Below are 26,866 nucleotides of genomic sequence, written 5' to 3' on the forward strand. Positions count from 1 at the left end.
GTGGTACTGGTTATTCAGCCTTTCCATCAAACCAGGAGGTCAAGCCTGCGATTGTTTTGTATAACTAAAGTACCAGCAACTGATCTACCAAATCCCAAACTAATCTATCTGATCACGCAAGCACCCAACCTGATTAACAAAGGCATGGTGACTCCTGGGCATGACTAACAATGGCAACCAATAAGATCTCCAACCACTTTAACTTGGCAACGAAATTGCACTATTAGATGCCCAACATATATTAATACATCAAATATGTTTGAAAATCAGATTTGTGCCACCATCTCTACCAACATCCCCCTCTGCAATTGGAAAAAAAAAAAAACACTCACCTGATAACAGTGCGCAGTAAGGCAGACCTGGCCTCATTATGAAAGGTTATCACTACACTGGTTGCTGGTAAATCAGTTAGCCAATGTTTCTTACGACATCTTTAAAAATATTAAAAACAATATATTTTAGTTTACAGAGGAAAATGTTAAAAAAATACACAGATTTGCAGGGTCATGTACAGGGAGGAGGATTTGTCATTATAAACTAAAAGTAAGAAAGTTCAGACTTATGCTGGGAACACACTGGCCGTCATATCTGCCGTTCAATACAACGGGCAATATGTCGTGTGTGCGTTGGCCAGTGTGTACAAACTATAGGTCTGTGAAAGATGGCAATCACAGACATATTGAGTCGGCAGTGCAGCGCAGCCGATGGCAGATATATCTGCACATATACACTGTGTTGTGTATACGGGTGGTCAGATGACCGCCCGTACACTGACTGCACTGGCCGAGACACTACCCGCAGCCAACAGGACCCCCGGCAAGATGGCAGTGATGGTTGTTCAGCGTATATGAACAACCATCATCTGCAGATATATCATCTTAAGGTGCCCATATACAGTGCGATAAAACAGCCGATCCGACGGCTTAGTACGATATCGCTGCTATATCATAGCGTGTATGGGCATGATATCGGATAGTGCACGCTCCCGTGGGGTCGTACATCGCACCTCCAGATCTTACTGCAGGTTTAGTTGATCTGGGGTTGCAATGTGCGATCCCATGCAGCGCAATGCGAGGGGGGGTACCGGTATGTCGGGCTGTCGGCCACCCGATCGCACCGTGTGTGGGGACCACCCGATCCCCAGTCGCATCGTGTATGGGCGGCTTTACTTTCGAAAAAGTTAACTGAAATCTATGGATGCCACCAAATTAACTTAAAACCAATATTGATTCACACTTGCATAAATCACACTTTGATAAGGTGGGCTGAGGGGGAGTACAAGTTTGTGGTTTGTAAACAGAACAAAAAAACTAAAATAGAATGAATAATAATAGAATGAATATTAACATCTTATAATTCACATCGGTTCCTGCTCAACTGGAGACTAGTCAATTCCTGGGTGTGGTATAAAATGTCCTGAATGTCGACATGGATGAGAGGTCAGAATGTTAAATGTCAATATTGTGAATGTCAACCATGCGCTTTTCTATAGACATGTTAACTAACTTGGCGACATTCACTGATATAAACCTGTCTCCTGTAGGAGTTACTGCAGGATATGGAAGTAAGTGACTTTCCAGTTGTTGGCAGACGACTGAAACCAGAGTCACCCAGACAAACAGTGAAGTTTTTATATGACCATACATTAACATTAAATGGTGTTTTGCAAATATGTGCATAAGTAATTAATTATACAAAGACTTGTAGCTCCACTGCAAGGATCCACATTAACTCCAAACATTAGTGGTGCATTATAATCAAATCCGTATAATGAATGCAAATTAAAGGGTTAATTATTTGGCTGTTAACATTTTTGTCCCTGCAGAAAGGTGAGGCCCACTGAAAATTGAGAGTTATGGTAAGAACTTACCTTTGTTAACCCTCTTTCTTCGAAGTCCATAGGGCCCACAGGGAGACCTTGTGGTGTAGGTGATGGGAACCAATCCGGGCTGCACGCAATTAAAGCTTTAGCTCCCAGGATGCACTGGGGCCACTCTCCTTATACCCCGCCCCCTAGCCAGAGGCACCTCAATTGGTAATAAGCCAAAGGCCGGACAAGGAGAGAAGGAAGACTGGTACACTCAAGAAACAAACAAACACTCTCACAGAAAAGGAGACTTTAAACCGGTGACCAGCAAAATCGCCCATATCAAGACAGGTGCATCAGGGCGGGTGCCCTGTGGACCCTATGGACTTCGAAGAAAGAGTTAACAAAGGTAAGTTCTTACCATAACTCATTTTCTTCTTCAGGGTCCATAGGCTCCACAGGGAGACCTTGGGGATGTCCCAAAGCAGTCCTTTTAAGGGTGGGGACGTTCCTGCGCTGAGAGCAGAATCCAGCGCACAAAGGAAGCATCCTGTAAGGCAAAGGTATCAAATGCATAGAACCTTAGAAAGGTTAGAAAGGTCTGGACAGAAGACCACGTGGCCGCCTTACAAAGCTGAATCGTTGAGGCGCCACGGCAAGCTGCCCGCGTAAGATCCAAAGACCGAGTCGAATGAGCATTAACAGAAGACTGAACAGGCAGGCCTGCCTGCGTGTAAGCTTCTGAGATAGTCATACGAAGCCATCTAGCCAATGTTTGCTTTTTTCAGGCCATCCCTTCTTGTGAAATCCATAGAGCACAAACAAGGAGTCCAATTTCCGAAGAGACCTGGTACGGTCCACATAAAACCTGAGGGCGTGGACCACATCTAATGAGGCCTCTCCTGCCGAGAGGTCTGGAGACAGAAAGGCTGGTACTATAAATTTCCTGATTAATATGGAAACTAGAAACAACCTTAGGAATGAACTCAGTGCGAATACGAAGCAGCGCTCTGTCCTGCTGAAATATCAGAAAAGGAGGATGACAGGAGAGCGCTCCCAATTCTGACACCTTTCTGGAAGATGCAATAGCCAGAAGAAAAAGTCTTAGCTGTTAACCACTTAAGTTCCACTGAATCTAGTGGTTCAAATGGAGGAACCTGGAGGCCCTGAAGAACTACTGCCAAATCCCAAGGAGCCACTGGTGGGACAAAGGGAGGTTGAATCTGGAGGACACCCTGAAGGAAGGTGTGGATGTCCGAAAGCGGAGCAATTCTACGTTGGAACCACACTGACAGTTCAGAGACATGCACTTTCAACGAGGCCAGGCGTAGGCAGAGGTCCAATCCAGTTTGAAGGAATGCCAGTATTCTGGAAATTCGTAACACCAAAGGGTCGTAATCTCTTGTAAGACTCCACTGGCAGATATATTGGCCGATCAATTGATCGGCCAATATATCTTGTGTGCTTCGGCCAGTGTATACCAGCGATAGGTCTGTGAACGTCGTTCACAGAAATATTGCATCGGCTGTGCTGCATATATTGGGGCATCGTGCTGTCAGCCGAACGCCCGTACACTTGCTGCAGAAACCGCGGGGAGGGGGCGCGACACTCCACCCTGCCAGCGGGAACCATGAACAGATGACAGTTGTTCAGTGTGTATGAACAACCATCATCTGCAGATATATCTGTTAGGTGTGTACCCAGCTTTAGATAAAGATTGGTTAAAATACTGAATCCTTCAGAAGCAATCAGACTACCAGCAGGATCTTTCAAGGATTCATGAATAATGCTGTGTACACACTGGTTGATATATTGGCCGATCAATTGATACTGAGAAGTGTAATCGTTTCTGTATTTAGACCAGGTGGCCTCTCTCAAGAATTAAACACCATTAATTCACTTAAGTTCTTAAAAAAAATAAAATAAATTACCACCGCTGCCTCCTAAAGGTCACAGAATGGGTTCCAAGATGCTACAATCTCTAAACAATCTCTGTCAGATCAGCGCTCACATGGGTGTGCATGACATGGGTCTGACACAGAGTTACCAAACAACCAACCACCTTTCTGGTCTGTCTACAGAAATTACTACATTTCCCAGTATCTCTTCCACTCACTATTCATTTCCAGATAATGTCACCATGGAAGTTGATTCAACTTCCATGGTGACATTATTTGGAAATTAATAAACTTCCATGGTGTCATTATCTGGAAATTAATAGGAACAACACTCCAAGTAGGAAGTTTCTTATCTCCCTATTCAAATAAGTACCAATTATCATTACCCAAATAATAACCTTTAGTACAGATAAGTAGCATGGATTAGGCAAATTCACAGGCAAAATAGATCCGATAAGAATAAGAGATCATCTTTTTATATTAAAGCTGGGTACACACTAGACGATATTCTTAACGATTTGGCCGATGCAGACGCATCGGAACGATAAATCGTCCAGTGTGTAAGAAACTATCACAATGCAGACGCGCGCTCCCATGGGTCGTCCATTGCATCCGCAGATCTTTTGTACATGCAAGATCTGAGCAAAAGTTACCTTAAGGAATCACTATGAAATGTGGTGCCCCTAACAGCTGTGAAATTACACGCGATTAAAGTTTAAAAATCGACAAATCAATATTTCGGAAACTACCAAGTCAGACAGTCATAAGAGATGTAATATAACAGATATATCTGCAGATGATGGTTCTTCATACACACTGAAAAACAATCAATCAATCAGTTATCTGACCATGGGACCCGCTGGCTGGGAGGCGTCGCACCTTGACAGAAAAAAAATCCAAACGGGTGGTGGAGTGATCTGATATGGAATGACCCATAAGTGATATGAAAAGAGCAGGAAGAAATGTTTGCAGTAAAGTAGTGTCACGTTATTGGATAAAAGTTTTTTGCCATAAGGGGTTTGGGAGACAGTCATCACAGATTCTGTATCTGTCAAAGGTTTATCCAATTAAGAAATAAATGTGATTGCCTTGTCACTCTGTAACAGAACAGACATGAGTAGCTGCTCATTTCTTTTAAAGGATTTGTAAGAGCATTCTGCAACATGTCGCCTACTTGCAGAATAGGCAATTACAGAAAGCAAAACACCACTTCATTTTGGAAAGCAGATATCAGACGTTTGTCCTTCTACATCCCTATTTCTTCTAAGTGGTTATTTGCCACTAATGTTTTGAAACCGCTTCTAGTGAATAGGTGTTAGATAGGCTATTTATTCCAGTTGATATAATCCATTCTGAACAACACAATTATGTATGAAGCTGTGCGCTTCCCACAAGAGTGTGTGGGAGAACTTAAGAGATGCCGATTCCTGAAAGTAATTTACAATAAAGATTTCAGCTGCTTCTTTAGGTCAATGAAATGCAGTATTTTAAAAAACCCAGTTGGTGTAACACCCATCTTTTCCACTATATCCCTTTACTAGAGATTTCCTTGTCAGCAGAATGATATCAACCTGAATATGTCCCAAGAAATTGATATATCTATTGGCAGTTCTCCTGTTATGCCCATATTTTTCAATGACAATAATAAAAAAAGACTAATTAAAGAAAAAAGTTTAACTGTATATTTCACAAATAAACTACGACATTTATATACATTTTATACCCTAGCAGGCCTGGCCAACCTGTCACTCTCCAATTGTGAAACTAAAGCTCCCAGGATGCACAGCCACTGTTTTGCTATTAGGGAGTGCTAAAACTGTGGCAGGGCATGCTGGGACTTGTAGTTATACAACAGCTGGAGAGCCACAGGATGGCCAGGCCTGCCCTATAGTGAAAGGATAACGTCTATTTTGCAAACAGAAAAATGTCTGTTTCATAGCTTCGAGTCTATTGAGTTTCTGCAGCAGCAAGTTTGAACACGCTCAGTCTGTCCTTCAGCGAGTGGGTCATATAACAATAAAGCTTATTTAAAAAAAAAAAAAAAGTAAGGGAAGGGAATTAAATAAAGAAAGCCACCTAATTATTTTTATTAGATGACAGCTCCATAAGAGCAGCTTTACATTGACAGATGTCACCTCTAGTATCTACTTGGATGCCCATCATTCAAATCTTTAATTTGTTTTAGTAAAAGTTTAATTTCGATTTTTGGCTCTTTAAAGAGAACAGTAAAGGGTGACACATACGTATAAACAAATACAATATTGGAATAACATTTTACACAGATAGTGGCGCTTTATCATTGCAAATAGCATCTATAGCAAGTAGAACTCTGCCAGACAGGCAAGAGTGGGATAGCAGTGTTTGGTGTGGCTATGAAATAGTATTTGAACCACAGATTACCGGAAAGGGTGCTGTAATTAACGTGCATCACAGAACAAGGCTGCTGTATTATCTGCATGCCTGACACCCTTCATCTCCCTGTTTCTTATCCCTAGCAGCTGTACCATAAAGCTTCTAAACAGTTTACGTCAACATGGTTAAATATACTATGCTTTCAAGACAGATGGATAGGTTTATTATTTGCTTAGATCTGTTATAATTTAATCCAAATATCAGTGATCCACGTTACGAGTTAATCAGGGCAGGTGCACAGAGTTTTTCAAATCCCGGATTAGTATTTGACAAACAGCTCAAGGTATCATGTAATCTTTAATATTTATATAGCAATAGTGCATGAAATTATTTAGATTCATTCCTTACAGTTGGAAAGAAATGTAAAAACCACTGTTAGCTAGGCAGCAGCAGTATACAGGGGATGCAGTCAGGATACCGGAGGGCGCTATCCCGCCCATCGATATCCCGACACTGACAGCCCAACAGGGGACTAAAGATAGGCGTTGAAAATCTGACACCTATCATTAGCCCCACTACAAAATACCGACACCCGGCATACCAAACGAAGGGATCTAGCCGCGGCGGTGGGGGGGGGTTAGGTTTAGGGACCCCCGGGGGGGGGAACTTAGGGTTAGGCCCCCCCGGAAGGCTTAGGTTTAGGCACTAACGGGAAGGGGAGGGTAGGGTTAGGCACCACAATGGGAGGGTGGGGGGGGGGGGGGTATTGGATGGAGAGGGGAGGGTTAATTTCGCCGGCATTAAATACAGATTCCGTATACAGAAATCATCATCTGCTTGAATGGGACTTGTAATGCAGTTGGGATCTAATCCGAAACAAGACTCTCAAAGAAACTACACCAATAAACAAATCAGAAAGCTTCCTTCTTTCAGTACATTAGTCAAGGTGCAGGAAGCATTAAAAATATTGTCTAAACACTCATTCTTTAAAACATTTTTCCTGTACAGGGTACAAACAAGTAAAAGGCCTCTATCACTTAATGGGATATGGTCAGCTACTCTATTCATCACACACCAATCACTGAAAATGACAAACACAATCAAAAAGGGGTCAATCAAATTATGGTCCGTATTCAATTTGGAGCGAAAAGCCGTTTTTGCATGGGTTTTGGCGAAAATTTTGCCTGAAAATTTATCTCCGTATTCAATTCCAATCCGTTTTCGCCTATGCAAAAAGTCAATGCACTGAAATAGGCAAAACTTTTTCTCCACAGAATAGGAGGAGAAAGTGCGAAATCATATTTTGGGGTGCAGATGTTAGGAAACCACTCAGAAACCTTGGTACACCCCCCCCCTCCCCCCACAAAGGACAATTCACCCCCCAAAAATAAAAAATTCCAGGAACATTACAAAAAAACGCATTAGAAATTTGGGAAGGATATTAAAAAAGTGGGGGAACAACTTAAAAAACTAGTGAAATAAGCTTATGGGGGAGCTCTATGAAGGGGCCAAGTGTTTTGGGAATTGCAGGTGCTTGTATAACGGAGGAATTTAAGTTTTCTAAAACTTCACTTTAAAGACAGAAATATGCTAGCACCCATTTTCAAACACCCCAAATTTGATGGAACTACTTATTTGCTTGAAAAAAACACTGCTTTATGCCATTCCTCACCACTTTTACCTAGACACTAATAGCAAGCAATTACCACCACTTAAGTACCCTAACTAGTTCAATTAGGGCTAATACTAAACTACCATAATGATTCCCGAAGTCAGACCATCTTTTCAGGGGTACAGAGTGATTCCCCCAATTCAGCCTGCACTTTTAGCCTGTTTCACATTTGCCGGGTCCCGTTTTCGCCTGTTTGGCAATTGAATATGGAGTAAATCGGGAGCGTGCACGAAAAGAACTCTCGTCCAAAACACGCGAAGGCGGCGAAAAGTCAGGCAGGCGGAACTTTCTCGCCGATGCGAAACTAATTGAATACGGCCCTATGTGTGAGTTGGATTCTGCAAGCCGTTCTCACAGCAAACTTGTACTGCAAATTCTATTTGCAATCCAATTCCAAAATTGTATTTATTATACAGAGGACATTTGTGGGTTTTTTGTTTGCACCCCCCTGAGCAATATAAAAGGTAGGGATATTATTTATTTTTAATTTTAGATAAGGCTTTATTAAATATTTTGCGAGTACATAATATGAGGTACAGCTGTGATCAACAACAAGCTTATACAAGCTGATATAGAGACAAGAATATAGAGATATCAGAATGAATATACCTCTGCTTAAAGAGGCAGGAAATACCCGGCAATTTTTATAGAGATTTGGGAAAAATAGCATAGCTAGAAAAGAAAAATGATCCACAATAGGAAGGGAGTTGAGGAATGTCAGTAAGGGGACATTAGTAGGGAGGAGGAGAAAGAGGAGAGGGTTGGCAAATAGAGCATCCACTGAGGAGTCAATCAATCAAATAGAGGAGTGTGTCTCATGATAATCTAGCCAAGGGGACCAGGTCTCAGAGAATTTGTCAGGGCTTTAATGAATCAGACTGGTTATGTGCTCCAAGCTGTACACCTGCCATATAGAATTAAGCAGAGCAGTGAAGGGAGGGGGGGGGGGGGGGTCTGTTTTCTTCCATGAAGCTGCAATTGCACAATTAGCTGCATTAGTAATATGTCTTATGAGTGCTTGGGTGTGTCTATCACAACTGTGGAGAGGTCTCAGAAGTAATTAATAAGTCATACAAGAAGGGAAGGAAATATTTGTGATAGAAAGAATTAGGCAGTGAACTTTTGCCCAAAAGACAGTGCCACCAAATATTTGCAAAGGTGCCCTCCTCACCACAGCCCCTCCAACATTTGCTTGAGGCCTGAGGGAACATATCTCGAATGCGTGTGGGAACCATATACCATCTATAGAGCCTCTTAAAAGTATTTTCTTTAATTCTGATACAGATTGAGGCCTTCACAGCCAGCTCGCGAATTTTGGACCAATCCCTAGGTTCCAAAGATTCCTTTAACTCAGAGGTTCCCAAACACGGTCCTCAATGCTCCCCAACAGTTCAGGTTTTAGAAATATCCATGGTTAAGCACAGGTGGTTAAATCAAATTGACTGAGGTACTAATTAAATCACTTGTGCTCAACCATGGATATCTCTAAAACCTGAACTGTTGGGGAGCCTTGAGGACCATGATTTGGAACCTCTGCCCTAAGTCCTTTTCCCAGGCTAATTCATGGGGGTCTTTTGGAGGGCAATTATGATCAATTAACAAAATGTAGAGAGTAGAAATGAGGCCTCTAGAAGTAGATCTATGTAGACAGAGGAACTCCAGAGGAGAATATGATTGAATGAGATTTAGAACCGATGACTGAAGAAAAAAGATGGCGTATTTGAAGATACCGACAAGATGCTTTCACCAGTAAGTGGAATCTATCTTGTAGCTCAGAAAATTCAGGGAATGGGCAAAGGGGGGCAATATCCCTCAGAAATGTAATGTCATGGGAGATCCAAGGAGCAAAGGGCTTAGGATCTAAACCAGGTAAAAAGCCCTGGGATATTCTTTATTTTAAGATACAACTGTCAGTACACAGTGCAGAACCTCTGGTACACCCCTCCCAATGAATAATAACACAATTGGAGGGGGTTAAATAGCATAATTTGGCAGATGAATATATGTCAGTCTTCAGGTGAAAAAATATAAACAATTCAATAATGGGTGTAAATGACGCGGGACAGGTAGGTGGAGGTGTAAATGACGCGGGACAGGTAGGTGGAGGTGTAAATGATGTGAGACAGGTAGGTGGAAATGATGTGGGACAGGTATGTGGAGGTGTAAATGTGGGACAGGTAGGTGGAAATGATGCGGGACAGGTAGGTGGAGGTGGATATTATGCGGTACAGGTAGGTGGATATTATGCGGTACAGGTAGGTGGTGTACAGGTAGGTGGATATGTAAATGATGTGGGACAGCTATGTGGAGGTGTAGTTTTGATGGGAAAAAGTTTTTTCTAACTTATAGATGAGTGAGAAGTGCGTTTATTTAAACTTTTTACAAACTTGTATAAAACAACTACACAGCCATTTTTCTGTACCCAAAAAGCTGGAAAGACTTTAATTTGCTGAAAACCACTTGCTCACTATCATTTTCAACCATTAATATAAAGTGCAAAAATCACACATTTTACACCTTTTAAAAACCTCCAGTACTTTGCATATGGCCACTAAGGCTTGGCCCTGCTTTCTCAGTTAGTCACATTAGTCTGAGTCACATACTATTCATGAATATTGTTACACAGTTCTATCAGACACACACTATAGGTGCATACACACACAACGATTTTTTGAACGATTATCGTTTAACGATAATCGTTTGAAAAAATCGTTCACTTTCTGAGTCAAACGATGAACGACTATTGTTCATGCGCGTTCACGTTTGTAGTTCAGTCAGACTTGTCAACTTAACGATTTTCATTAAGTTAATATGCAAAAATCGTTTGTAGTTCATAAAAATCGTTCATTACATTTATGGCGCATACACACGGTCAGATTTGTCAGATGAACGATTTGAACGATTTTACCAAAGTTTTGAACGATTTGAACGATTGAACAATTGAACAATTTTTGACTGCATTCAAATTAATGGAATCGTCCAAGTCTGACTGCAAACACATCAGATGTCAGATATCGTTATCTGACAAACGGGAACGCGCATCGTTCATCGTCCATCGTTCAGGCATGTCAGATATGTCAGATTTTCCTTCAGATATGAACGACTGAACGATTTTTAAATCGTTATCGTTCAGATCTGAAGGAAAAATCTGACCGTGTGTATGCACCATTAAGTGAACATAGTAAATGAATAACTTTAGTAAACAATTTTAGTTCATTTTTTTTCAAGGTAGAAAATCGTTTACTAAAATCGTTCATTAACTCAATCGGTGTGTGTGTATGCACCTTAAGGAATCAATTAAATTAACTGTAATGTAACATCACATGTCACAGTGCAATGTATAGGTGATATACTGTGCGCATATGGCAGGTACATATGGTAGCCCAACATCATGTAAGATGCACGAAATAGGGGCGGTGATGAATGCCATTGTCTGTGCTCAAACACCACTATAACAGCACATAGCCCCCTACAGCACATTTAATTTGAATGACCCCCCAATAGGACAGCTCCTCTTTATACAAAGACAGAGCCCATTAATGTTACCACCAGCCTAACAACAGCTTTTGTGCTTGAAGACTTTTGTTCATTTTGTGATAAATAGCTGGATTATTGATATCAGTAGTCCTATTAATTACTCTTGAAAAGTGTTGTACAAAATAAATGGAAATAATAAATGTAAAAGGTACTTTTGTCCCATACTCAAGACCATTTTCACAGGTGTAGAAGGACTAATTGTCTAAATACTTACTGGTCGTGTCTTGTATCAGGAATGCTCCTATCCATACGCAATTTGTCACTTTCCACTTGATTGAATTTATTACGAGCATAGGCATCCTGACCAGGCCGTACTACAGTGACTCCAACATATGCTTCTTGGTCAAAGTCTTGCCACCGCACTTTACCTAAGAATGGCAATGAAAACATCAGTGTGCAATATATCACTTTTGTATCATGTTTGTACAATGCAAATCTGTTTTGGCAATTAAGCTGCATAACAGTGTAAATTGTGGAAGGCAGCACACACAAACATCAATGTTCAACTATTTTTATGAAATCTACTGCAGTGATGGGCAACAGAATTTAAAACTGCAAAAGTAAGGTGGCGCTATAGAGCCTTGCAAACCAAATTCTATCCCACACCCTTCACCCCAAATAGTCGGGTATGCAATCTTTGTTTTGATCCACCCAACGAGTATATTATTATAATTATTATTATTATGTATAGGGATTCTACCAATGCATGTTACAAATTATATAGTCATATGACCCCTATATTGCAGTGATAAATCCAGCTTGTTATTGAACGTCACTAATATGTGTCCTAACACAATGGTCATATTCACAAATTTTGCAGTTAACTCTGTGTCTCAAGTATACCTGGTGGTAGAGTTTCCAAGTTTTGGGTCTTGTCTTCTTCACCGATATTGTGTGGATCCCTTTTTTTAAGTACATCAATTTCATTCCAGTCCTCCTGTAATAAACAGAACAATTTCAAACTCCATTCCGCTGGGTTTAACTTAATTCACAAATATTATATGATCGCTAGAGGATTTTACACATTTGTGACACATGTTAGAAGAGCCTGACCCTTACACTCATTATATATTAGCCCTATGACCCTCCTCATAATTTGCCAGGCCAGTGCCCACAACCTTCTGTACCAGCATGGCCCTCTTTTTGTATTATTGGAATGCCCAGACACAAAATACCGGTTACATATTACACCTATACCAATGGCTTACTAGCATTGTGCCTTCCCACACCATATACTGCTATATGCTACCTCTGTACATGCACACAAATACTGCTATACCTCACCAATGCAGCAGCTCTGTTCATGGCATTTATATTGCAAGACATATTAAGTTTATGTAGCACTGGCGCTTTGACGGAGATTGGGTTTACAGATAAGAAAGTACTAGCCTCATACTGCTCGGCAAATTCCATGCTTACACACTGAAGAGAAAAAGAATCTACCAAACCCTGACATTGCAGCACGGCGGCTGTAAGCTCTAATGGGGTAGAGATTGACGTGAATGATCTAGAATAGCAACAAGATGGCTCATCACCTTCTGCAATAATGTGTTTTTAATCCTATTGGGAGTAAAGCATTATATTAATAAATAATAAAATAATAAAATTACGCAAATGGGCATACAACATTGAGAATTCGGGTTCCAGTGTGACACAGGATAAGTGTTTGCCAGTCACTTCAATGTGTCTGCATGGGAACGCTTGAGCACTATGAATGATGGAGTACATGCAGAACATAAGAAAGATAAAGGCCTGTCAAAAATAGAATATTCTTTGGGTTACGTGCTTCAGTAATGCTTGCACACATCTTTTCTGGGGACAATAAAATTAAGTCAAACCCAAGTCATTTCATCTGAATTTCCTTTCCTGGAGATTCCTTGTGCCAGCTATTGTGCTGGATTTGTACCTTGTTCCAATGCAGTTGAATGAAGAACCAGTATATTAAACACAAGCTACGCATTCCTCTGTGTTTATTCTGACGTTTCAGGACACAATGTCCCTTTATCAAATCTTGACATGAACTCTCCTGAACGTCGGAAAAATCAAAGAAATTTGCTGAAGTCGCGATGGTGTGTTGGTTCATTATTCTTTTATATTACATGGACCAAGTACACACTTAAGTATAAATAAGGAGTGACGTCTGACTGATATATTTCTTCTTGTTAGACACACTGCATTAGATAAGCAACATTTTCAAATAATTATTTCATTTAGAGGAAGAAAACCCAGGTTAGTCATAAGCACTCCACATTGTTATTCCAAGGTTGTACACATTGCAGAAGACCTCCTGTCTTTGGTATATAGAGAATATTAATAGAAATGTTATATACAAACCATGGTTAAATGTATATGGACAATCTTTCTAATTAGTGTGTTTGCCCATTTCATCCACACTCATTGCTAACGGGGTGTCATGCAGCCATGCAATCTTCATAGTCAAACATTAGCAGTATAATGGGTCATAATGAAAAGCTAAACGTGGCGGTCACAGCATGTTCCTATGGCTGAATGTATTCAAATCCCCAGACAATTCTGTAAGCAAGTGGTAAGCCTTACCGAACCAGTGGAGAGCGTCAAAGCCCCAACTGCATATTAATGCACTTGATTTGGAAGGAGATGTTCAACAAGCACTTATGGGTGTGCACATACTTCTGGGAATGTGGTGCATTTATATCTACAAACATACTTACCTACTCTCCTGGAGGATCCCGGAATAGTAGATACTTCACCCACAACCCGCCCACTTCATAGTGAATTGGGACACAATGGGAAGAATAATACCGGTAATCCATGGTCCTTGAGGAGTGAGACCTACTGACGCAACTCTATGATAATCATGTAATTTGGCCCTGCCCCCTTATTCAAATATGCTCAATTTGCTGATGGGGCGGGGCCTAATGATGCCAATAGTCCTGCTCCGCCCCCATCCCTGCCCACCTGCATCTCCTCTTCGGACTTCTCCCAGAGAGGAAACTACAGAAGTAGGCAAGTATGATCTACAGTATACATGTGATACAACTTATTATTTTAAAGTCGCAGTATGTGTGCATGTGCAATGACATAGCCAAACATTGTTCTATTTTCTGTGCCCAGAAAGAATTGCTCCAGCAAGCTATTAAATCACTGTGACAAAAGTGAGCCGATGACAATTTCATAGATGCGTTTAAAAAAAAAAAAAAGAAGCAGAAGTAATGGAAATCATGCTGCATGTTGCTGGAGGACATCACTCATCATTGCACCAGGGTTTATAATGCAACATTGAGTGTTCAAATTGCCAAATCTAAATGTGTAATGTAATTGTTAATCTGTGGTGCGGTTTAACCTATTTAACAAAGCAGAGGGTAATTATATTATAATGGGGGGCACCTTAAGTGAAGATTACCAAGTGATTTCTCCCACCCCCCCCCCCCCCGTCTGATGGCCGACTCCTGGCGCCCTGCAACAGTGAGAGGGGAGGGGGGAGGGAGATATGAGTAAGGTGGGATACTGTGTGTGTGAAGGGAGGGGACGGGAGCTATGTCAAGGGGAAGAGCTGTGTGTGTATGAATGTGTTAGGAGGGGAGATCTGTGTGTGTGTGTGTGTAGGGGGGAATCTGAATAAGGGGGAGAGAGCTGTGTGGAGGGATCTCAGTGAGTGGGGAGAGCTGATGGAAGGGGAGAGCTGTGGGGGTGTTCTGAGTGAGGGTGAGATGATCTGAGTGGGGGGAGCGCTGTCTGTGTGTGAGGGGAGGCTGTGTAAAAGGAGGTGAGCTGAGTGAGGGGGAGCTGAGCTGAGCATTGTGTATGTTTGAAGGGAGGCGAGCGGAGTAAGGGGGAAGAGCTGTGTGTGAGAAAGGGAGAGCTTTGTGAGGGGGTAACATGCTGAACACGCCCCCTACCTGACACACACCTTGGGGTGCGGTAGCACGCACATGCTCCAGGCGCCATGGCCACACGCTACACCCCTGCCTGCGTTACATTTGTTGTAGGAGATTTGCTGAAAGTGCTGATACAGGACATTTGATCTATGGAGGCACACAGAACAAGGTTGATACTAGCGTTAGCATCATTACACACAGCAACAATCAAGTCTAATAGTGTAATGACTGGCTGCGTGATTAACCCTCCTATATGCCATGTCTACATGTTGCCTTTTAATAATAATCTAAAAGAACAAAACAGATGGGTGCTACTAACAGATGTATCCACAGGACGCGCTTCCCCTGCATCTTTTTCCTTGGCTTATTAGATAAGCAACTGGTAATGTGGGGTGGGGGTTTACTTTGTTGCAATTAGATTTTATTATTTTATAGAAAATGAATACTAATGTGATTAAAGAACAGCTACAGGAATGATTATTATGCTCTAATACCATGATACAATACCTGAGCTGTCATGTCAGACTGCTGAAGATGTGGCTGCACTGATAATGTGCCATGCCCTTTACCATCAGCTGACATCTGATGCTTGCTCGCCCCTTTATTGTATGACAGGAAGTAACCCGCTCTTGCAGAATTATTTCTCTGAGCTCCAAGCAGTAATGCATGCACCACCTACTACTTTACAGTCCTGTATAGCATGCCTTGTTTTACTTAAAGGACATCTCAAATATAATAATCATTGATATTCAAGCTATCAAGATCTCCTCCCTCATGTTATTTGGCTGACAGACTAGAGACTGAACAGGATAGGCCAGGAAAAGATTCAAACACTGAAGCATGGAATGCTGCCATTCCTTAGCACATGTAAATGCTGGCAGCGTATAATGGAGCAGATGAGAGGATAACAACTCATGTGTTACAAAGTGAGGGGGTGGGGAAGGCAAAAATGTGATCTTTGCCCAAGGCCCACTAGTCTAAAAGTATCCCAAGTACAGATTGTAACCTCTCTAACACAACATTGTACACTGCAGTCTATTTATAATGCCAGCAGAGTACCAGGGATGATGTCGATTCAGCATCTATCCACAAAAACAAAGACTTCTTTATTAGAATTTTCATATACTCCTCATTTTGCTTACACCTACATCTTCTCACACAGAAAATAAATTTTACTCGAGTAGGCCAAAAAAAAAGTTTTTTTTTTTTTTTTTATTGAAATTGCAAGAATGTGAACTAAAAGCAAATGAGGTTTGTTTTTTTGTTTGTTTATTAACACAAAGAAATACTTTGTGGTTCTTGCTCCGGCATTAATCCACTTATCTAAAAAGTCAGGTTCCTACTGTATATAGACAGTGTAATGGTTAGCATTACTGCATCACAGCACTGAGGTTGTGGGGGTAGATTCCCACCATGGTCCTACCTGTCTGGAGTTTGTATATTCTCCCAGTGCTTGCGTGGGTTTCCTCCGGGTACTCCGGTTTCCTCCCACACTCCAAAAACATACTGGTAAGTTAATTGCCCCCCAACAAAAAAAAATGAACCCTAGTGTGTAGGTGTGTGCATGTGGTAGGGAACATAGGGCCAGATTCATTATGGATTGCTATTGCAATCACAGTTGCGATTACGCACACAGGTCTGCTGGGAAAATATGCTAATGACTGCAATCGCAAAGCCAGGATAGAGACACCCACTACTACTTTCTCACATCCGTAATACATTGCAGTCCTGCGTATACATCAAGTAAAATTGGCCCCTCACACTCAATTACAGCATGTCTGACCTTACTCAGAAATTGCTAACCTCGTCGCACGAAGTGAGTACACAAGCTGTGGATGTCGTCGCAGTGCCTAATTTATGCACGCCCATGTAACGGCGTTCAAACGGACAGGCGCGCCTTAGTTTCTCCAACCAGACCCCCGTCACCACCCCAGAACGCTGACGTCCCGTCACCCTCCATCTGCGATGGCTTTGTATCTGCGTGAGTGATCTCAGATGCGACCGCAATGCTAACTCGTGCATGCACAGTACACAACAATGCTATTGCAATAGCGATCCATGCTGATTCAGGTCCATAGACTGTAAGCTCCACTGGGGCAGGGACTGATGTGAATGGCCAAATATTCTCTGTAAAGCGCTGCGGAATATGTGTGCGCTATATAAATAACTGGTAAATAATAAATAGGTCTTCAAAATAAAATATATAAAAATACCGTATATTTTCTTTGCCCCATTTTCTCAGTCTTAAACTAAACACACTTAGGAATAATTTGTTAAAACATCTTGAAAACTAGAAATCCTAAAACATCAAATGAGGTAATTCTTTTTATTTGACCTAAGGCAAATCAGAGCTGAGCAGAAAAATTTGCCATCTCTGGAAAACGTAGTGTTTTGTGTAGTGTTGGTTGTTATTTTCTGGTGATCCCATGTGATAACTTCTAAGGGGGCATATGTTTGAAAAATGGGATTTTGGTACCTACCGGTAAATCCTTTTCTCTGATTCCACAGGGGACACTGGATGTGCTTATGCGGAGTATAGAGGCGTGGATAACTGGAGCCGGCACTTTAATTAATTTAGAAGTGTGAAGCTCCTCCCCCTCTATGTCCCATCAGCCCCCAGTTTAGAAAATGGAGACCGAGAGGAGATGGAGAACAAGCGGAGTAAGAAAAGGAGAGAACACACAACATACAGAACAAGCTGAACAGGCAGGCAGTGTCCCCTGTGGAATCAGAGAAAAGATTTTCCGGTAGGTACCAAAATCCCATCTTCTCTTTCATCCACTAGGGGAGACTGGAGGTGCTTACGCTGGGGACGTCCCAAAGTTTTCCCAATGGGCGGGAGCGCTCTGCGGCGCATGCAGATCTAGGCAGCCAAAACGGGATGCCGAAGTAGCAAACGTATCAAAGTTGTAAAACTTGACAAACTGTGAACTGACGACCAAGTGGCCGCACGGCACAATTGTGACGTGTAGGCTCCTCTACCGCCTGCCCATGACGCACCCACAGAACGTGTGGAATGAGCCTAAATGGACAAAGGAGGCCGACGGTCCGCAAAAACATAAGCCTGATGAATAGTCAGCCAAATCCAACGTGCCAAAGTCTGCTTAGACGATGGCCAATCCCTCCGAACAGCATCATAGAGGACAAAAAACGACTCAGACTTACGGAGGGACGCTGTCCTGGCAAAATAGATGCGGAGAGCCCTAACCACATCCAAGGTAGAAGAACCACCAGAGTCCTCCACCAACAACGGTACCACAATAGGCTGATTGATATGATAAGCCGATACAACCTTGGGAAGGAAAGCAGCTGCCGTCCGGAGTTCCGCCCTATCAGCATGAAACACAAGGTAAGGTGGCTTATAAGACACAGCACCCAATTCTGAAACTCTATGAGCCGAAGAGAGAGCCAGGAGGAGAACCGTCCTCCAAAGCTTCAAACATGGGCGACTGAAGAAACAGAAGCACTAAGTTTTGATCCCAGGGAGCTATTGGAGGTACAAAAGGGGGCTGCACGCACAAGACCCCTTAAAGAAATGTCTGCACCTCAGGAATGAAGGACAATTTCCTTTGAAAGAAAATGGAAAGGACAGAGACCTGCACCCTTAAGGTTCCCTGACAAAGGTCAGAATCCAGACCTGTCTGAAGGAAAAGCAGAAACCGGGTGAGATATAAGCAAGCCAGATGCGATGATAATGCGCAGCCGAAACTGGCTTCCTGGCGCGTATCATGGTGGGAATCACCGCGTCTGGGATGCCTCTGTGTCTTAAGATATCGGTTTCAAGAGCCACCCTGTTAACCGCAGTTGCGCTAGGTTGGGGTGTATGAAAGGGCCCTGCTGTAGAAGATCCGGGCGCAGATGAAGGGACCACGGATCATCTGACAACAGGGACCGAAGGTCCGAGAACCAACTTCTCCGAGGCCCGTTCGGTGCAACGAGAATTACAGAGGCTGTCTCTTGTTTTATCCTTTTTAGAAGACAAGGAAGAAGCGGAAACGGAGGAAAAGGGTAAACGAAGTCGTAGATCCACTGACTTGTCAGAGCGTCTACTGCTTCCACCTGCGGATCTCGAGTTCTTGACACGCATACTGGGCAGTAACTGTCTCCTCAGGCAAATTAAGGACCTGACTGACTAGATTAGAGATTCCACCCCGGGTGAGGCGGACTAACTCCTGAGGGGTTTCTTGTAAAACTTCCTCCAATTCACCCTCTACGGTATTCTCTGTGGCGAGGAATTGTTCGTCCGACTCTTCTGACTGGAGAACAGTCATTAGAGTACACTTTTGAGACGGTTTTTTTTTTTTTTTTTGGTAGGAAGTGGAGGGTGCAGGCACCGCTGTACTCATCACCTGAACCAGGGTGTCTAGAGACTTGGTTAAGTCAGCTACCCAGGGAGGTTGAGACCTGCGCGCCTCAGCCAACTCCAATGAGAAGTCTGACATAACTCTTACCATGTCAGTGACCCATGGTGGAGCAGAAGAGCTAGTAATCGCCATCTGTGAGTCCGTAGTTATACAAGCATCACATAACGTGGACCCTGTGGCATGTGGCTTGGTCTGTTTGTTGTTACACTTGGAACAGACAAACAGCTTTTGAGAAGCCTTGGTTCTGTTGGACCTTGTACACACAGTCACTCAGAGAAACACAGCATAAAACAGAAAAGACACAAAGAAGATAAAATAAGAAGGCTGTGAGACACAGCGGAGGAGAAACCCCCCTCCCACAAATCAGATTCCCCTGCACTTACACCTCCGTTGCTTACAGCCTCCCTACCAGGGATGTAATCAGGGGAAGTACATGTCCTGTAGAACAGGAATGGCAGCAGATCTCACTGCAATCTCCTGCACAGAGATGCAGTATGAGCTGCTGTGTAATAAAGAACGGCAGCCCTGCTGTTATACAGCTGCTTTGCCGCATAGAGGAGACACCCGTACTGCCATTAAGCTCCGCCCCCTTCTTTATGCCCTAAAGGGCTTTACAAGATGGCTTCTGTGGCCATTAACCTCACCCCCACGCGCCACACCGCGTGTACAGCGGGGAGAGTTGGAGCAGGTGGCCGCCCTTGTAGAGCACTTAATCTGCTGGCCCGCGCCACTATACCAGCGGGGAGTTGCCGGGTGCAGCGCTTATCAGCGGGAGGAGGGAGAGCCGGGAGCCGCGCTTAACAGCGGGAGGTGGGAGAGCATAAGCTGCCCAGCACACTAAGTATGTAATAACGCTGGGAAGCGACGGGGCTGGGAGCCGGGGGATGCGCAGGTGTTACTCACTGCGTGATCCCCGATGAAGCAGCATTCAGCACTTCTCTTCTTGTTGAGAATGTGCTGTGGCGGTAAGGAGCTATCAGTGCTTTTTATATAAGCACTGTGCACTCCTTCCTGCATTCTATAAGGACAGGGCGTTAGGTACCCGGACCCCACCTTTACAGAGGTGGCGAAGGGTACCTAAAAGTGTCAAAAAGATGCTATAAAATAACCTAAATAAATAAAATAGATGTGTTGCTGGAGCACACAGATTGTGTCCAGCTCCTAGTAGGCACATTTTCTAAACTGAGGGCTGATGGGGCATAGAGAGGGAGGAGCTTCACACTTCTAAATTAATTAAAGTGCCGGCTCCAGTTATCCATGCCTCTATACCCAGCATAAGCACCTCCAGTATCCCCTAGTGGATGAAAGAGAGAAGGGGACTCTCCTGGCATTGTGTGGTGCCTATGAGTTAGGTTTCCCTCAATACTGAACCTCCTTTTCTCTAGTGTAGGGGGTTATTGTCTGTGACAGTATCTTTTGTCAGCCACCGTACCTAATCATGGGCTGTGTTCCCATGCAACTTGGGTTTCAAGAAACCATGACTGCTAAAACAGAGGATTAGAATATGTGATCAGTAGACAACTTCAATGGGAGCACATTCCAGCCCATTTAAATCGCTCTTGCCCATAGTTGAGTGAGAATAGTTTTTAACGTTCTTCAGCACACTGAACGTTATTCCAGCACCTAAATTGCTGCCCCCCCACACACACTTACTTACTTTTCCGCCTCCCGGACTTTTCGCCTACATTGCGTATTTTGTAGGCGGAAAAGTATCGCATGTGTGCCCGCGTATCCCCGTATTCAATTTTAAAGTACGCGGGAACGGGACCCGGCGAAACGTAAACAAGCGGAAAGTCCTGTCAGATTTGGGGAAATCAGCCTGACACCCCCCAAAATATGCTCTGACATGGGGGTTAGCTATGGTTACCCCCGATTTGGCTTGCTGAAGGTATTTCTTGCTTTTAAACGGGCTCAACAGCTGCTAAATAGCGTTTTTGTATAAGTGGTGCAGAATAGTATTCAAGAGGTTTTTTTGCAGAAAAGAACTTATCCCAGCAAATTTGGGGTACTTCAAAATGGGGGTCAGCATATTTAAAAGTTGGTAAAGTTAAGTTTAAAAAAAAATGTTTAAAATCCACCATGCCGCAATCACCTGCGATGAAAAATAAACACCTGGGGCATACTTGGGGACCCCCCTGGAGTCAGTTCACTAGTTTTTAACTTTGTCCATCAACATTTTTTTTTCTCCCCCAAATTGAAAAGTGATTCTTTTTTTTGGGGCGTTCTTACGTTTTTTTTTTATTATTATTTTGACGCAGTTTACCATTGAGGGACTATCTGAAGGCTGCACGGGGGTTCCCGCAACGTTGCACCCCAAAACCCCAATTCTGCACTTTTTTCCGCCTGCTATTCATAGGCGAACCTTTTCCGCCTATTACATTGCATTGACTTTCCGCCTAGGCAGAAAAAGTCTTTCAAATTGACGTCATCTGCGAAACTTTTCCGCCGATTCCGGCTTTTCGCCTCAAATTGAATATGGGCCTAAGTCGGAAAATTTGGAGGCTCGGGGAAATTTTGCCCATAGTCCCCCCCTCTGGTACGGCCTGCCAATGGCCAGAAACAAGAGGCGAGTCCCATACACAATGAAACCGATATGGTTACACTCTGGTTACATTTGGGACATTATTTAATGTGGCTTTCAGACTTTAACCAGAGTCTCCTTGGTGATAGACAAGTATAATGGGAAATGTTAATTCAGAAAACATGTTAGATGGTAGAAGTATATTGAAGCATGAAGGGTACGAATCATTTGGAATATAGTAAGGCAGGGGAAATGAGGCAACTGAGTCATACCAGTCTTAACTGAGGAGTGTTCCACTACCTCTCTCAAAAATGTGTAATGTATAGCAATAGCTTTTATGCACAAGTGGAGGGTGTCCCAAAATTGGATCAAGCACAGGTATAGAAAAACTGTATCAAGCAAATAATTTCCTGATTGAAAGCCTTGTGATTCAGCAGATAAAAGATGGGGCCACAACACCATATCAAAAGTGTTGTGTGCGACCAGATTGAGGAGTATAGGTTGAAGGTCAAGGTCCAGGATGCCTGAATTGCAGCAATAGCCAAGCGTATGCCCTTCACTGTGTGACATCCCTTATCGAAACAGGGTTTAAGCAATATAGATTGAAGCCTAAAGGCCATTATTTTAGATAGAAGTTTAAAATCTGTGTTATGTAGCAGTGATGGGTCAATGTGAGGCTAATAATTGTGTGTCAGTGTTAGGCTTGGGAACAATATTAGTATGGTCATCATTAAAGGTGTGAAAAGGAGGTGTTGGTCTATGAAAATGTTGAAATAATTCAACCAGGGCAGGGGCAACATCATGTTGTAGAAGCTAATAGTGGTCATCAAAGAGCCTGTCAGGTCTAAGCAATTTGAGGTTTGACAACTGTAATAGCTGAGATGTAGAGAAGTGTTTGAGATTAGAATAATTCTCCCTGGTTTAGACATGAAGGCCAGTTTTATTGCCCCATCGATCACATTTATTTTTATTAAAACAGATGTCTATCTTAGCTTGAGATAGAAGAAACTGTTTCAAAAGTTGCATGTATGGTCTATAAACCTGAATGAAAGCATCATTTGGTTGGAAAGTTTACGCATCAAAAGTCTCAGCAGTTGACCTCTAAAATGCATTATAGGTGGTTGTCGAATCTTGTTTTTCTTGGCAATTTAATTAATATGCCCCTGCATGACCGCCTTGGAAGTCTCCCAAAAAAGCTGTGGGTTGCTCCAATGGTCGATATGGTCATTGAGAAATTCTGCCCAACGGTATTGTAAAAATGGCTTGAAATAGGTGGCACGGCACACTGAGGAAGCTCCGGCCGAACTACACTTACAACACCTTCTCTGCCGGCAACACCCAACACTAACACCCCGTGTCATGGATCTACAGATTGCGTGCGGAGAGTCTCCTTATCAATCTGTGCTTTTGTATGGCGCCTGGTGACATTCCTTTTACCGCAGAATCAACACAGGGGCCTGTGGGATCTAAAGAAAGGGCTGCACTGACTGCACACTGGCTGGTTTGACTTGCCTGAACCTCAAGCCCGTGGCAAGCGTTAGACACCTGGGAGCACATAAACACCATTAGTGGCTCTACTGGTCAGGCCACAACCCACTACTTCTATCACTGTTCCTCAAGTGTTCCTGTTTCATTTGAAGGGGACCTCCTCTACTAATCCCACACTGTCATCTATTCCCCTACCTACATTGCATTGCTTAACGGTCCTTTGTCTTTCGACACTTGTTTTAATTACTACACATATAATGTGATTCAGATAGTGGTCATAGCCTATCATCAGTACATCATATCACGGATAGTGGTCATAGCCTATCATCAGTACATCATATCACGTTATCAAAGGCAGTACATCATGCACTGCCTTTGATAACGGCCACACTCAGCCAACTGCACATGTGAGTTGTTACGGCGCTACCATTGGGAGGTACTAGACCATCCTCCCTATAGCCCTGACCTGGTACAGAGTGATTCCATCTCTTTGCACCAGTGAAGAAGCACCTGGGTGGAAAGAGATTTGCAATCGACGGTGAAGTTCAGCAAGCTGCCATGTCCAATTTCTTCTATGCCAGGATGTGAAAAAAATAATCTGTACCAAGGACATACTATTAATTGCACGAGTTGAATAAATGTATGCAATGAGAGGTCGTTACCTTATTTATTGATCCACCCTCACAATCTCTGCAACCTCCCATGTTCCCCCATTCAGAGCTCTGATGTTCTAGGTGATATTTTAACATTCAGTCAAACGTATAAATAATTTACTATATGTAACTCAAAACTTATTGGGACAAAACACTCTTCATAGCATTCTACATTTGTGGCCTGACACATGGAGACACCGGAGCAACCAGAATTTGAGCCCATTTTTAGCTCATATCGCAACAGTATTATCCACTCTTAAATCGGCTCACTTACAGAAAATGCATTTGAGTGTGTTAAACAGAACTTATATTTCTCCAGCTCAAACAGATTATTGTAAAACATGTTGGATATATATAAATCTGCTGTTAGACGTTTTATATAGTGCACCTACCTTCAACATTGCCCGTGCTCTCCCCCACCCCCTTTTTTTTTCTCCTTTACCTCTTTCCTTTTATGTTCCCTCTTCTACCTGAGCTGTTTCTCTGAGGCAAATGGAATTTGGCACTGGCATAAAGGCCCTTGATGTGTTAATGCTGATGCCGGCCAGTGATTAGGCCACGCCCCCGATAAATGCCGGCTTCCTGACTATTTGAATTAGCTATCTTACAAATATTGTGCTTATGATAGCAATTTATTATTAAAATTGAATAATAAAATTGAAAAAAAAAAAAAAAGTGTACACAACTGAATTCTTGTACAACAATTTTATGTGGTCTTCCCTTTGTTTCATTTATGTACAATAAAACAAAATAAAATAGCCTTAAAATACTCTGAGATGCAAAATGTGGTATTAGCCAAAGGTTGAGAGACCGGGGACAAGGAGCTGTCAAAGACACCAATATAGGGGTATTGTCTCAGGTCTTGAATATCTGTTCGCTGTACATGAGGCTCCCTCCCCAGCCAAGCATTCCTCCCTAGCGTACTCACAGCTCTCGATGGCCCTGTGTATAAGTAAAGTTGGCAGGGATCTGTCTAATGATGGTGGGTGGGTGAATGGATAGGTCTGCAATATTTGAACTCTGTGCTGGTGGTGACTTATCCACTGCAGGGCAATCTCCTGTGTTTAAATTCTCTGCAATCAATAGAGGAAAATTTAATGTTTATAAATAATATGATGAAGTCTGGTTAAAAAAAAGTTGCGAGTCCATGTTAGGCGTATAAACACTAAAAAAAGAATACTTCGTATTATTATTCTAATTTTTCAAAGCAATTTTAAACTAAGCAACTTACATTTTATCTGTAGTTGGTAGCCCTTTAATTCTTGATAGTGCCTGCTCCATTTCCATTCTAGTTTTGAATGCCAATTTACTTAAGGATCATGACCATTGGCATTAAAATTATGCCATTTAGTAAATTTTTTATATAATTTAAATATAAGCAAACAGAACAAGTGAAAATAAAAGCTATTCTATTTAAATGGTACCATAAACATATTTGTTTATAGGCTTTTAACTGCAGTTGTGGCTGTATATACACCGTATATACAAAAGTATTTGGACGCCTGACCATTACACCAGCAGGGACTGTAATGACATTGTATTCAAATACATATACTTTAATATGGTGCAATAACAGCTTCCACTTGTCTTGGAAGGCTTTCCACAAGAGTTTGGAGCGTTTCTGTGGGAATTTGCGCCCATTCATTCTGTAGAGCATTTATAAGGTCAGGCACTGATGTTGGACATGAAGGCCTGGCTCGCAATCTCCGTTACAGTTCATCCCAAAGGTGCTCGATGGGGTTGAGGTTAGGGCTCTGTGCGGGCCAGTCAAGTTTTTCCACACCGAATTCAAACCATGTCTTTATAGTCCTTTCTTTATACACTGGGGCACAGTCATTTTGAAATAGAAAAGGGTCTTCCCCAAATTGTTTCCACACAGTTGGAAGCATAGCATTGTCCAAAATGTCTTGGTATGGTGAAACATTAAGATTGCCCTTCACTGGAGATAAGGGGCCTAGCCCAAATCCTGAAAAAGGCCCCATACCATTATCCCTCCTCCACCAAACTTCACAGTTGGCACAATGCAGTCAGGCAGGTAGCATTCTCCCGGCATCAGCCAAACCCAGACTCGCCCATCTGACTGCCAAACAGAGAAGCGTGATTTGTGACTCCACAGAACATGTTTCCACTGCTCCACAGTCCAGTGTCAGTGTGCTTTACACCACTCCATCAGACACTTGGCATTGGACTTGGTAATGTGATGCTTGCATGCAGCTGCCCGGCCATAGAAACCCATTCTATTAAGCTCCCACGCAGTTTTTGTGGTTACATTAATGCCAGTGGAAGTTAGGAACTCTTCAGATATGGAATCAGCAGAAGGTTGGCGACTTTTACGCACCATGTGCAGTCGTTTACCCCGCTCTGTGATTTTATGTGGTCTTCCACTTCGTGGCTGAGTTGCTGTTGTTCCTAAACGCTTCCACTTTCTAATAATATCACTTACAGTTGACCGTGGAATGTCCAGCAGGAATGAAATTTCACAAATAGTCTTATTGCAAAGGTGGCATCACATCACAGTACTACGCTTGACGTCACTGAGATCTTCAGAAAAACTCATTTTGTATCACAAATGTTTGCAAATGGAGACTGCATGGCTAGGTACTGATCTTATACACCTGTGGCAACGAGTCTGACTGAAACACCTTAATTTGATAATTAACAGGTGTGGCCAAACACTTTTGTGCATATAGTATATGTTTATGCTTCTAAAGGCCCCC

At 42.6% G+C, this 26,866-nt stretch overlaps 1 protein-coding gene across 1 annotated transcript in view; it reads right to left on the bottom strand.

The window, feature by feature from the left end:
• Window positions 1-26,866, bottom strand: part of GALNT2 (polypeptide N-acetylgalactosaminyltransferase 2) — a 135,065-nt gene that overhangs the window by 80,923 nt on the left and 27,276 nt on the right. The window contains exons 2-4 of the mRNA XM_088448977.1: window positions 12,110-12,203; window positions 11,481-11,634; window positions 333-431 (exon numbers count right to left, since the gene is read on the bottom strand). Of these exons, the coding sequence (XP_088305103.1) occupies window positions 333-431; window positions 11,481-11,634; window positions 12,110-12,203 (347 nt within the window). The remainder of the gene's footprint in view (window positions 1-332; window positions 432-11,480; window positions 11,635-12,109; window positions 12,204-26,866) is intronic.

The sequence above is a fragment of the Taudactylus pleione genome, unplaced genomic scaffold (genome assembly GCF_031769625.1).
Source record: "Taudactylus pleione unplaced genomic scaffold, aTauple2 ptg000473l, whole genome shotgun sequence".
Lineage (NCBI taxonomy): Eukaryota > Metazoa > Chordata > Amphibia > Anura > Myobatrachidae > Taudactylus > Taudactylus pleione.